This window comes from Patiria miniata, unplaced genomic scaffold (assembly GCF_015706575.1).
Source record: "Patiria miniata isolate m_02_andy unplaced genomic scaffold, ASM1570657v1 HiC_scaffold_16, whole genome shotgun sequence".
Classification (NCBI taxonomy): Eukaryota; Metazoa; Echinodermata; class Asteroidea; order Valvatida; family Asterinidae; genus Patiria; species Patiria miniata.
In genome coordinates this window covers 5,074,951-5,088,378 of record NW_024037054.1, presented here as the reverse complement: position 1 = coordinate 5,088,378, position 13,428 = coordinate 5,074,951, and the positions used below count along the sequence as shown (strand labels likewise).

At 42.3% G+C, this 13,428-nt stretch overlaps 1 protein-coding gene across 2 annotated transcripts; it reads right to left on the bottom strand.

Moving 5' to 3' along the window:
* Positions 1-2,346: 2,346 nt before the first annotated feature.
* Positions 2,347-11,679, bottom strand: LOC119722742 (PC4 and SFRS1-interacting protein-like). Of its 2 annotated transcripts, none has more exons than XM_038193041.1 (4): positions 11,276-11,679; positions 7,219-7,383; positions 4,345-5,036; positions 2,347-3,785 (listed from the first exon to the last, which is right to left on the bottom strand). In XM_038193041.1, exons 1-4 carry the CDS (start codon positions 11,316-11,318, stop codon positions 3,621-3,623), a joined length of 1,065 nt encoding a protein of 354 aa, XP_038048969.1. In that variant the 5' UTR covers positions 11,319-11,679; the 3' UTR covers positions 2,347-3,620. The 2 variants fall into 2 exon arrangements, with proteins under 2 accessions (XP_038048969.1, XP_038048970.1); XM_038193042.1 differs by lacking the exon at positions 11,276-11,679 and adding an exon at positions 11,043-11,244.
* Positions 11,680-13,428: the final 1,749 nt, after the last annotated feature.

Here is a 13,428-nt window from a genome sequence, read left to right as displayed (position 1 = left end):
TTGGCCTAAACATGTTTATCAAGTTTGAAAAAAGGAACGGCTCTGAAAAAAATAAAACCACTCGTGTCAAAGTCTAGTTATCCGCTGATGCATGGGTTCCACGATCGTACAAACCTTTTCAGATTATTTTTAAGTAGCAGGTGCTTCAGTCAGGTGCAACTCAGTGAGCGAGGTAGCTGCTTTTATTTGCAAAACGCCCTCTATCATGGTCTCATTTCCCTTATTTCAAAACTGATGCTTGAAAATGAAAAAATTTGATTTTGAGGAACAAGTTTTCTCAGGAGGCCAAACTAAGACTTCACAATCAATAGCAAAAAGGCAAATACTTTTTTTCAGTTATCATTTTATTACAAATCACAAGAAACATTTTCACAAAACTATATTCAACGCCAAAAAATGACGAATTCTTTAGGAAAAGGGGTTCATCACAAAATGAAACAGTGCATGTTTACTTTGAGCGTAAGGTCATGTAATTTCCAATGGTATGGTAGGAGAGTGGTATTTATAAGCCTATGCATCATAGGAAAAGAGGCAATGGGATCGAAGTCGAGAACAACACTTAATTACTTATGGGGTTTTCCAAGTTTCGGTTTCGTTTCCAGCATCGGCTTCATCGCGGGTTTTTAAATCATTTTCGAAGCCTTTAAAGTCTACATCAAAATTAGGGAATATTCCAAATTCAGCAGCAATTTATTGGATTTGGTGTTCAAACTGAAGCAAAACACTGACCCATGAATAAGGCTCCTGGGGCCTAAAATCTTCCCATATGAACTGCAGACAAAGCCGACGTTTGGCGGCAGATAGGTGCTGGGATTATGCCTTTAATCGTGGAGCTAATGATACAAGCATCATGACGCATGGCATTTGGCACTCAGTCAGAGTATGTCATGAGAAAGATATTTGGCTATTGGGCCATCGCAGATTTGTCCTTTGAATAAAATAAAGGTAGAATAACACGCAATGGCGGCCATTTTCAAAATTGTGAAATTTGCTTGTTATTCTCCCTACATTTTTTCAAAGGACAAACCTGCGATGGCCCTATAGCCAAATATCTTTTTCATGACATGCTCTGACTGTGTGCGAAATTCCATGCTTGTATAATCAAAGGAACAATTTCCCCCAAATATTTCCCCAATCTGCCTCACTATAGCTCAGTCATCAAAACTTTATTTTTGTGAACTGTAACTGACACATCCTTATGATCTACGGAGACACCTTTCGTTATTTACGCTCACCATCAGTTCTTGAAAAAAAGGGTAGGGGTATCATCTTTGTGATGGGTGGAAGCATTATGTGGTATGCATGTTTTTGTAGGTGAAAGCACTTTGTGCTTTGATAATTTATTCAAATATTAGATAACACTTAATTATTTTCCGCGTCGTCTTTTACCTAATTATAATTAAATTATACCTAAATATAATTAAGTTCTATGCTGGGATGTCATTTAAGGAAGACATTGTTCAGTTTAGGGGTTTCTTTTCAAACTGTGAACGCAAAAAGTTTGTTCATTGAAAACATATGTGAAGACAATTTGCTCATTGTCTTTACGAAGCATTCCTTCTATTCCACTGACCCGAACGTGCAAGCGGCCTGAGGGCCAAGTTAAAGGGTAAATGAGATGAATTTTTCTTAGGAACATATTTTTGCAACTTTCTACTCCTGTTGAATACATGAAAACTATTTGAAATTCCTTTTTGATTAATTTTATTGGAAAGTGCACTTCTTTAAACTTTTTTCCGAGACAACTGAGGGCGCTGTTGCTGTGATGTCATTTTAGGAAGCTGTTCCGTTTAGGAGTTTTCAGTCCGAATTGTGAACGTAAAAGTTTGTTCACTGAAAACTTTTGTGAGAAAAAGTTTTAATTTGCCAACTGCCATATACTGACAACAAAGAATCACCAAAGAAAAGAAAATTTACAACAAAATAAAGTTCTGGCAACTTTTGGTGCGGAAATAGCTGTAACATTGAAGATGCTGCCTGAAATGCCATCACATTTTTGCTCGTGAATAGGGACTCATAAACAAAAAGGCACCAAAATATACCCTTAAAATGGCAAAACGAAACTTGAAAATAAGGTTAAATGGGACACAGAGGTACATTTTCAAGGATTGCATTAATTTAAATAAATACATTGTATTGGGTCCTTTAATAACAGAGCAACATACACCATCGACTTACACAACAAATGTTTGCGGTGATATATATATATATATTTAGTTTCTATTCTTCTTAGATTGTTATTTGAATTGAAACAATAGAACCAACTGCAGGAAAAACCCCTCCCCCACCCCGCCCCACCCCCATTCCCCCCCCCCCCCCATTCCCCCCCCCCCCCCCCCCCCCCCCCAAAAAAACCTCAAGTACGTAACTGAATTAATGCACACCTTCATCATAGAAGTAACAGAATAAGTCTGCCCAAACTCATACCCTTTCACACTTCGTGAAGAAAGTGTTTAGTCCTGGGCTCATTGTGTCCAACCCTGTTTGGACAAAAAGTCACCCCTTGTGCCTTTCTCAAAATTATTTAGACCGAAAAAAAGATCACTAAAAAAATGATGGCGGATAGGTTTAACAAAACAGGGTAAAGTGGCGTGACTGTAACTACTTGTCAATTCTCAACTTACTTATACTCCTATCCCTCGCCTTGTTATCGGACAAAATATTGTTGAACCATTTGTTTCAAACAAACAAACAAACAAACTAAACAAAAGGACAACCAAATACTTTTGAAACAATTAATTGATGCAGAGTCTACATCGGTTAGGAGTTGGTGCCTTTTAGTGTACTTCAGTGCAGTTTGTTCAGCAAAATAATAATAACTTTTATAAGTATTTGCTTAAAACACGAGCAAGGCAACATCATTAAACAGAGATTCACACGGGCGAATCTCAGTCAAAATCGTTTGAAAAGTTCCGTTTCGAAACGAGAAAATGATCATTTCTATAAGAAAAGACAAAAATATTATCCTTTTAATTGGATGCTTCGCAAACTGACACGTGTGCAGTTTATCGGCATAAGAGTTTAACTTGAATTAATTACAACGAAATTATGATCAAGGTTACCCTGTTATACATCTAGCATAAATAAATTACTTATAAATACGGCAAAAGTATATTGAATATTCTGAATGAGTGTCGACTAGATCGACAGAGTGAAACAGAAATACTTAAATATAACGTTTTCGACGTCACAGGCGGGAAGTTTTAAGAATTGTCGCTTTGAAGTCCTGTCGACTTTATTCGCTGCTGGGGCACCCTCATGTGCTTTAAAAGCCCACGCGCCATTTTGGCTTAGTCTTTCGTCAAAGATGGCGATCGGGGTCACAGTGTTTCTAGGTTCGGGAAACTAAACTCAGGATTAATCGAGACAGTCATCCCATCCTAACATCTGTCTGGCCTGAGCTAGTGCCAAGGTCTTTGAATCACATCCTAGTACATGATACACTTTTGACTTCGTAAGTCTGACACGATTTTTTTCGTTGCTGGCCAAGTCATGAATAAAACTCGGGTCCGCGGTGTTGGGTCCGTTTTTCTGTCTTGGTTAGCGACGAAAACGCTCGTCCTTCGAATAAAGGAGTCCATAGTTGGGGGGGATTTTTGGCCTTTGACCCTGTGACGTCATCAGCGGTTCCCGTCGTCTGCCTGCTGAAAGCCAATCACGTCTCTGAGCACTGCGGTGATTGTGGTGAAAAAGCCGTCTTTCTTCGTGTCGGACGACGGCGGCGAATCTGGATCTGTGACGTTTACCGGCGAAAGGTCGCCAGATGTGCTGTTGTACCCACCATTCTGTAGTTTGAAAAGAAAATGACAATTTGACGTCTCGACTACTATTGCGTATAGCACTGGAACTAGTGCTATTTTTTGGCCCTATGCAAGGTGACCATATTAACAAGTATAACATTTGAAACTAGAAAGCACTCAGAGAGCGCAAACCTCCGTCAAGGCTAAACAATTCCCCGCCCAGTAAACCCAAAAGAAATAATCCCATAAATGGTGAAGAATCCTTAAAAAAAATCCTGGATCCACCCCCAGATCTGGATCACTTCCAAAATCTAATCAATTTGTACTTGTACCAAGGACCACCCCTACAAAACATTTCATGCAAATCCGTCTTATACGTGTTGACTTATTTTGTTAACAGACAAACCAACCAACCAACAAACAAACCAACGCCGATGAAGACATAAACCTTCTTGGTGGAGGTAACAAGTTCAGTATGCGTCTTAAACACGCTCAGTATAGAGTGACACGACATTGTCAACCAATGACAGGTGCACCGAAACCTACTGTCTCGTTGGAAGTCGACATGTGCAGGTTTCATAATATTCATCTTCAGGCAACTCACCTTAAAGGGGTGTTCTGCTGTCTCGATTGCAACGGGCGTAGTGACTTCACTGCCCTTCTTCTCCAGCTTGGTCCTCCTCTTACTGGAGTTGGACTGCTGCTGCTTCCTCAGGAGGCGCTGCTCTTTCCTCCTCCGGCGAGTCGCATCGTCCTTCTTCCTCTCAATGCTCAGCGTTCGCCTCTCACTGATACCCCTCCTGCGGCCGGTCTTCCGCCTCTTTTTCTCACCCTTAGTCCTGTTCTTACTGCGCTCCTTGGAGTGGGTTTTGTGGGGCCTGCTGGTGGGAATGTCCCTTTGAGCCTGTTCCTCCTGGTCTTCGTCTTCGCCGAGGCTTACCCCTCTCTCGGACGTGTTGCTCTCGCCTGCTGCCTCCTCTTCGTCCACACTCATTCCCTCGTCGACCTCTGCGACTGGCGTTTTGGTCGCGTTCGCCGCGCCGCTGGGCCCCGGCGCCTTCGCGCTCTCTCCCCGTGGTGCGGTGTCCCCCGTGTGGCCTGATGGGGGGTCCACGACGATCTCGTTGGCTCTCCGGTCGTCCGACGTAGACGTGATTCTCTGGGGCGCCGCTGCCGTCTGCGACTGGGGCGTGGCCGGCTTGTTGCAGTAGGTTTCGAGTAAGGCGGTGTCGCAGTGTGAGATGCAGCATCGCGTCGCGATACCGCTCTGAGTAGCTGGGGTGCGTCGTGAGTAACCTGCAATAACAATAAGACAGTTGGATAGCTAATTTAGACGGGACAGGCGGCTGACTTTCGAGTCAGGAAGAAAGAAACCCTGCGGAAAATAAACATGGGCGTATGTGCATTATTAAATCTAGAAATTCGAGAAATGTAAAATCGGACCTGGACAGCATTTTGACACTGGATGGCGCTGTTCACAATAACAATTCCAGAGAAGTAAATCGGACCTGGACAGCATTTGACACTCGATGGCGCTGTTCACAATTTGAACTTAATTTGAACTAAGTGCGAACCGCCTACTTTAAGCGTTCATAAATTAGTTGTGTGTACTAAAATATTCGCTCCGTTGCTCTAGCTAGTTGGTCTAATGCAATAATTTATATAACGTCTTGTACCTCTGTGTGGTCATATCGAAAGGAGGATGCATTAACGGCATTGGTCGTGCTTTTGTTGAGGGCAAAAGCTGGGATGATCGTATGGCCATCTCCCCGGTCAAAACGTGTGGGGAGGGGGGAGGGGGCTATTCAATTCAACCTTTCACCCATCGATACATTTTAATCCCTTTTTTGGCCTCTCCTTTGTATAATCTGAGTGCTGAAAGACACAACAAAGAACCACTAGCTGCATATTTTCGATATTAAATAAACAATGTAAATCTCGCAAAGCACCTGTATAAGTTGAAGATCTATTCAATTTTGTCTTAATTCGTAGCTGATTTATCCGGAATAAAACACCATACTTGCGTGGTCTAGCATAAAAAGGCATTTATTTCCTTGATCATAATCGTTTGTAATATTCTGTATTTTGATTTGATGGTTCATTATTTTGTTGCCGACACAGACTCTAAATGCTGAGTGGGGTTACAAGTTTTGGGGGTCGACAACACCCCCACCCTGTTCGCTACAGCCCTGCTGGTGTGCAGTATTCATATTTGCTTCCACTCGAAATGTGAGGGAAAGGATATAACAACATCGCAACGAAGAGAAAGCTATTCCAAACATGCTGTCTGCGAAAATGCGCCGGAGGACCCACGGACCGACCGGCGCGGGCACGGTGCGCGCACCGGTGCACTTTCCCCGGTCCCAGGCGAGTCACCGGAGATCAAAATAAGAAAAGTTCCGCCAGCAGTGTTGAAAGAAACGAAACAATTATTGTTTCCTTGGTGGTCGATGCCATATTTCTTGATGACAGGATGACGGTCTTTTTTTTGCCGTCGAAAATTACCTACAAGAGTAATATTTCTCGGCAATGCAACATTTTTCCATTCATAAAAGTGAACACTGCGCAACAGGAAACTCATGGAACTCATCAATACAATACTTGAAAAATGTTCTACTTAAACACAAGATCAATGTTTAAACTTTTTTATATTCAAAGCACTGAACGTGACACAGAACGCACAACCTTTTGGCACGGTTTTCTGCAGTTATTTCTTGAGACTATATACCTATCGACTTTAAATCATTCTTTCTGAAGTGACATCGCCGGGGGTAGGTTAACTCTAAGATAAGCTTCTACGATGCATGAAACTACCATAATGCAATCCTTTTTCTAAATATTTCTGGTATCGACATAACTGATACTGGCTATCGTTCAGTCAGCACCTTTAGCCCAATCACGAAACGCCGATTAGGCCTATGAGGTACGCTTTAGATCTATAGTGGGGCGTATAGGGTAAATATTTGGGGAATTGTGCCTTTGATGATACAAGCATGGCATTTAGCACACAGTCAGAGTTTGTCTAAATAAAGATATTTGGCTACAGGGCCAACGCAGATTTGTCTTTTGAAAAAAAAAATATGGCTAGAATAACAAGCAGTTTTCAAAATGTTCTAAATGGCTGCCATTCCTTGTTATTCTATCTAAATTATTTCAAAGGAAAAATCTGCGATGACCCTCTAGCCAAATATCTTTCTCATACCATACTCTTACTGTGTGCCAAATTCCATACTTGTATCATCAAAGGCACAATCCCATCACCTATCTGCCGTGCTACAAGGACTCACCATCTGAAATTTGATTAAAGGCATTAAAATATGTCATTGTTCATCTCCTTTTAACCTTACTTGTGATTTAAAATCTCATCGTGATAGACTCCGTGACAACTCTGTGTATACCCATAGACATAAAGAACCTACCGAAAGCGCTCTTAAAACAGCGCCCTCTGTGCGCGTGCCTATATGCAACGACTACTCACCCTCTGGTGGCGAGTACAGCCCCCGGTCGCCGCAGACGGACATGAGGGCGTCCAGCAATTCGTTGCCGCATACTCGGATGGGGGATGCCTGGGTAGGGAACACAGTGTGCGCCATCACTTCCAGTAGTACTATCAGTCGGAATTGGTTCATCTTGTCGGCTAAATCTACCGGAGTCAATTAAAAACAAGACCAAAAACAAATGTCAAAATTAATCATACCTGTTAATGCGATCCGAGGCTTCGCATGGCGGAGGAATACAATTTGGGAGGAATTTTACAATAATTGCTATCGTTATCATCGCGTACCCGTAGACAGCCTTCGTGAGAGGCAGGTCTTTTTATACAAAAAGTGCCCCTATTCATGCTAGACTAATTGCACGTTTTGCTCTTTAGATTTATATGGAAAGAGTTTTTTTTTAATGGAGCAATGTCGAATTTGGGGTGCGTCATAACTATGATATATTTGTTAGTAAGTTCTCAGAATTCAGCATTTTGACAGTAGTGTAAGATTTTGAAATTGCTGTGTAAAAAGAAAATCTACTGTCCGACGAAAACATAACCTCCTTGGCAGAGGTAAAAATACAACGGTGAACGGATATAAGAGAGGATCATTATTTACTTGAGTACGCAGTTTGATTTCCAGATTTGGATCCACTTTTCACTTGAAATCTTCCCTTCAGGAAATAAACAAGCCGAGCATCCATATTATACTGATAGATCACAACACATGAACATTCACAGGTGTTTCTCGTATCAGCCGCCCGGTTAGCAACAGTGCTGCAGGTGCATGAGGAAGTTTTGTCATGTTGCACCTGTGCCAAGCCTGCAACAAATGCCCCATATACCCTGGGTGGTCAGGTGCGGTACAGCTGGCCGTACAGAGACCGCGGGGACCCTGGGGATAATATCCACAAAATTATGTTTCGGTGACAAGATCCCTGGAAGCCACATCGACTCGGAAAAATAATTTGATAAATCATAGTCATAAGTGATTTTGGTGGGGTTTCATTCCCCATTTAGACTTGATACCAGTCCAATACTTTGTCGACGCTGTCAGTGCAGATTGTGCTGTCTTACTTCGCAAGAAAAAGATTGGTGGCGGAGAAGTATGTAACGAAAATTAATGAAGGTGTGTCAGACTTGAATCGAGTCTATCTATAGAGGCTACATTATCATGCAAATTGACAAGTGTTATCGCAGACAGCGAAACGATAAAGTCACTATCTCACACCATGGATAACCAACCAAAGTAATAAGTTATTGAAGAGCAGACAGTATTCGAATATGTGAGGGCACACACTCGTGCTAAGCACTTGTACGGGATACACGGAAAATGGTCAAGTTTCCCCGACGTCTCGTGAGATCACATAAGTAGTCGTCACACTGTGACGCAAAGCTGCAACTTGCGCCCGCGTCCCTTTGTAAAGTTGAGGCGCAACGCCCGAATTGGCTCCCAATAGAGATATTAAAATGAGCCTGGAATCCAAATTCAAACAAATGCGAGTGCTCAATAAGCTCTGGCCGCCTTTCATGAAAGTCTTGCATGAAACAATTGTGCGTACAAAATCGGGCCGCCGCCCTACGCGAAAATCACGCGCTGAAAATTGACCAAAAAAGCCCCCTAAGTTTTTCATAAAAATAGACAGACAGACAGATCGACCGACCGACCAACTAACCGACCGCCAAGTGACATGTAGAAGCTTCTGCCAGAGCTTAAAAAGTAAAGTTTGATTTACATTCAGGTCTGATACCTATAGAATGGCATGCCACTTGTTGGTATGTACAGTACATGTACATCCATTTCGCAGCCGGAGTAGGATTCTTGCGTAGATGTTAGCGTCTTCAGACGATGCGGTGGGCATACGAGCTAATTCTGGTTGTCAAAGGGATCTGTATTAAAAACAACGCGTTCTTTTGAGCAAACATAAGAACGTTTCAATTAGGTCACTGGTTGGAGGAATTTTTTTCTCAGGACACTTTTGAACAATGTGGAGCCTACACCGTGCCCTGAAACAGTTATTAAAGCTGTCTGCATCCTGCAAAAGGGTTTGAGCCTTATCACAAAGCCATAATCATGTGATTAAGAAAAAGACGTTAAGAAAAACCCCGAGCTTAGAGTTCATTCTCAGGTCAGCGTCTGGACGAGTAAAAGTGCAACCGTCCCCTCCTAGACTGCGAAAAGAAACTATCTAATCAGAACATGGTTTCATAAATTCCTTTATCGTCTCTTCAGACAATTGTACCAAGCAGACATTCTCCAGACAAAAGAAAATATGTAGACCCTATCGAATACCTCAGCCTAATTACAAGAATAGCTGATATTCAGGTGCCACAAAAGAGGGGAAAACAAGTTATCGGTGAGACTCGCAGACAATAGGAAAATGTTCCACTTTCGTAAACTAGAGCGATCCGAACCCATGATCAGACATTACGCACCTCCACCCTCCCTCCCACCCTCCCCCAAAAAGAAACACTGCATTTTTCAACGGTCATTGTCTTCCCCTTTATCTTGAGGTTCACTGACGTTCCTATGGAGACGGGGTACCGCCGCGTTGCCCCACGCAAGCACAGTATTTTTATCCCCAGCAGTCACCCAGTCTCAGTCAGATGAAGATCAGGCTATAAACAATTATGCGCTAATGTACCGTCAACCTGTGGATTTCTGGAACACCAATTCCTTATCAGAAAAACTCGACATGGTCTCATTGCCGGCGCAGCAATCACCAATTTGCTCCATTTATTTATTTGGAAGATAAAATGAGATTCATGACACCCAATACCAGCGCCTCACTTTGTTCAAGACAGACTCGGTTGTTGTTTTCAATTATTGTTCACAAGGGATTAAAAGCAACGATTACCCAGCCTCGGTAAAGAGAAGCGCGCCACCTATTGTTGAGGCACCAACAACATTGTCAACTTTTCTTGTCAGGCCACACAAATTGTGAATTTCCATCTTTGAAGAAGGACTTGGCAACTCTAAAAAATAAATGGAAGGTTTTTAAGAATGCGTCTCGGTCTACTTATTCGGCGTCTCGCACTGAGTGCATAAAGTCATCAGATCGTTTGACGAGTTCCACCCACTATTTAGTTCCAATTATTTTGGGTAGCCTAATTTTTGATATTTCTCGGTCGGTTTTTTGGTTCTGTTTTGAGTGAAGTTGCCATCGCGACTAACCAGCAAGGGTCGTTTTTCTGTGGAGGTCATATTATTGGAATCGGATCCACGGCGAAACATTAAAAACATGACTTGTACTGCTGGATTCGATTTCTTGATGTGGGCATCAGGACCCAAGGCGAAACGATAAAGTCTGGCACAAACTTTTTTTCACTGAAACTAGAAGAAGAAAAATATATATTGACTGAGATCGCAAAATACTCGTTACCAATGTTTTGATCACAATTCCAAGGGAAATCGTTTCTCACGGATTTGACTCGACTGTTTTTGCGGTGGAGTAGCATTTAGTTTACGACTTTAGAAACAGTGATAAAAGCATAATGACAGACGGCAAATATGCATGAGCCAGTTTGTAAAACAGTTGGGGAGCAAATTAACTCTTTAGACGAGCTAGGAAACGACCAACATTGTCAGCAAATTTCCAAGCCTCCAGTGAATAAATCTGGGCCCAAAAAAATTGACAGAGACGGGACTCGAACCCACGACATCAAAACCCCGTACCGGTGGCTCTACCAATAGATTCGGACTGGCCTTAGTCAATTACCGTTGACACAGTTAATTTCATTATGCAAACAAAATAATACTTACAACTGTTTATCATCATGGTTATTATTAGTGGTTATCTGTTAGTTTTTAACACTTATAATACCTTCTCAAAGATGACTTCCTCCAAAGTTCGCTTGCTAATAACGTTGGCTGCCCTGCAAGCGATATTGCCGATATCGCTTCACAAATTTTACTCTAAGATTTCTACTTCTCAATTTTTATTCAGCAATCATAGATTAGTTTGCACAGACATCGGGCAGGCGGATGGCTATACTTTGCTTCAGTCTGAAAGGGTTGGTCGCAGGAGGGGAAGTGGGCCTGTTAGGAGGAACATACCTGTATTTATAGAGAAACTCGCGGAGTCCAATACTGACGTCATGCAAGCATCAATCCCCGCCAAGATAACCTCGTTTTTTGCGCGAACAATAGCTCGTCTGGAAAATCCCAAAGCGAAAAATAGCGAAGTATGTATTATTTATCCAGACTGGTTAACCAAGATGCTTTGTGTTTCCCGATATGCTATCACTGGCAATGGAATTCCACGTCACCACTTTGTAGGTACAAGTTGGTGGTCCAATCTCTCTCTTTGTTTTCTTCTAAAGAGATCCGGAGGAGTCACTGATGATAATGTATCGCTATAGGAGCAAGTCTTCAAACATCTACTAAGAGCTGAAAGATTTTTCCACGTGCACTCTATGAGATCAAGATTAGCGTGTTCTGGTTTTATGAAAACTTCAGGGGGTTCACCTTTTCTTATGCGCCATTCTTTACGTGTTCTGTGAGATGGCAGTGGTGTGCCATCAACGCATAGCCACGCCCATACCAGACATTGGTGTCACCAACGGCATGCAAGACGGAAGTCAAAAACAAACCTGGCGCGTGGACGTGGGGCCTCAAAACCGACCGAGGCCCACCCACTTTATTTCTGGGTTACACCGTATACCGGTGATGGTGCAATACCAGACGCTCGGAGGTGGGACCGGCCCACCAGTCGTCTTGCTCGCACTCGCTCGTGGGTCGGTGTACCCGGAGCTTGCAGAAGCTCTGCCAGCCAGCCATGCTATACGAGGGGCGACCCCCGGAGGGTCAGATCCGGGCGACCCTGGCCCGTTTCCTTGCCCGACAGATCGGCAAGGCCCTGAGATGGGGAAACGGGATCGGGACTTTATGGCGGTAAAACATCTCCGCCTCGCGATAAGAGAATAATGGGCTTGTTTGGCGAGGCAAATACGTGGGCAATTGTACATGTTGGATTGTAATCGGCCCAGTTTTCACTGCAGACGCTTTTGCAGTTGAAGTGATTGAGTTCTTTTTTACTAATAATAAATATTCTTCATTCAGATTGATATATCGTACCTTAAATATACAGAGCAAAAAAAAACCCAGGTGTTTTCACAATTGAAGAGTAACAAAAAGTTTGACATAATAAATGTGAGGCGTTCTGGCAAAATGAGACAGAACTGGGCATTAAGTCGAATTGAGGGATCATTGTTGGTATTAGGAAAGAGAATAAAATTCTCCTTAAAAACTGTGTGTTGCACTGCAATCAGACATTCCGTTGACAAGCTATGGCTGTTTAAAATTCGTATTTATCGACGGACATGTCAAGAAAGTAAAACACTTTTAAAAGGCCTTTAAAGCTTTAAGTTGTGTAGGCCTCCTATTTGTGAAAATGAAAGAAGCCAATTGTTTATTTGGTTTTTTTTAAGAAAACTTTATTCCAATTTTTTTTTATACTATTTCTTCGAAATATGTATATAGTACACATTATCAAAGATAACAATATCAGTGTCCGAAAATCAGGGAAAACATTATCCCCATTCGGTTTTTTTTTCATTTTTCTCCACTATGCCCTTTGCCCTGTTTCCACTGCACTCATAAACAATCATTACTAGTAGCATAGAGTTCGACTATGTTGGTACTTGTATTAAAATGTTCTGTTTTATTTCATATCAAAGTTGACTCGTTAATGATTCGAAGACTCAATATTCAAAATGCACGATTTCCACAAAGATTGTTCTGCCACCGATTTAACGACGTTCAAAGGATCATAGTCTCTATTACAAGCTCTGTTACTTAAATTTTGTTTGTATTTTTAACGTTTTGCGAATTGCGACGTTGAATCTCGAGAGTCAGCTGTGACAGTGCATCAAGACCGTCGTTTGATATTTTTTGAGCCGCTCGGGAGCGCCCGTGACAGTTTCAAAATTGCCAACGAATTGTGTTTCTGCTATAAACGAGGCCGTTGCGGGAAAGTTGACTCGGTCACAGATGTATCAAGTCCCTTTGATTAACAGACAATCCTGTCTGACCGTTTTGCAAACAGTTTTCAAAGGTGATGATGACACCGGATATAAAATAAACCCTTTGATCTTGCATGCACGAGAAGACAATCTATGCAGTGGCAACCTGATACTATTGAGGGCGCTCTTGTACCCCACGTGATGTCACTTTTCAACGGCGCATGGCGAATAACTGTAACTGAGCAG

Excerpts from the sequence above, each read along its gene's own strand:
- LOC119722742 (XM_038193041.1), bottom strand. The coding sequence starts at position 11,318 with ATGACGTCAGTATTGGACTCCGCGAGTTTCTCTATAAATACAG. Across the intron at positions 5,037-7,218 it reads GCTGTACTCGCCACCAGAGG|GTTACTCACGACGCACCCCA; the intron begins GTGAGTAGTCGT and ends TTGTTATTGCAG. Across the intron at positions 3,786-4,344 it reads CAGCAGAACACCCCTTTAAG|AATGGTGGGTACAACAGCAC; the intron begins GTGAGTTGCCTG and ends TTCAAACTACAG.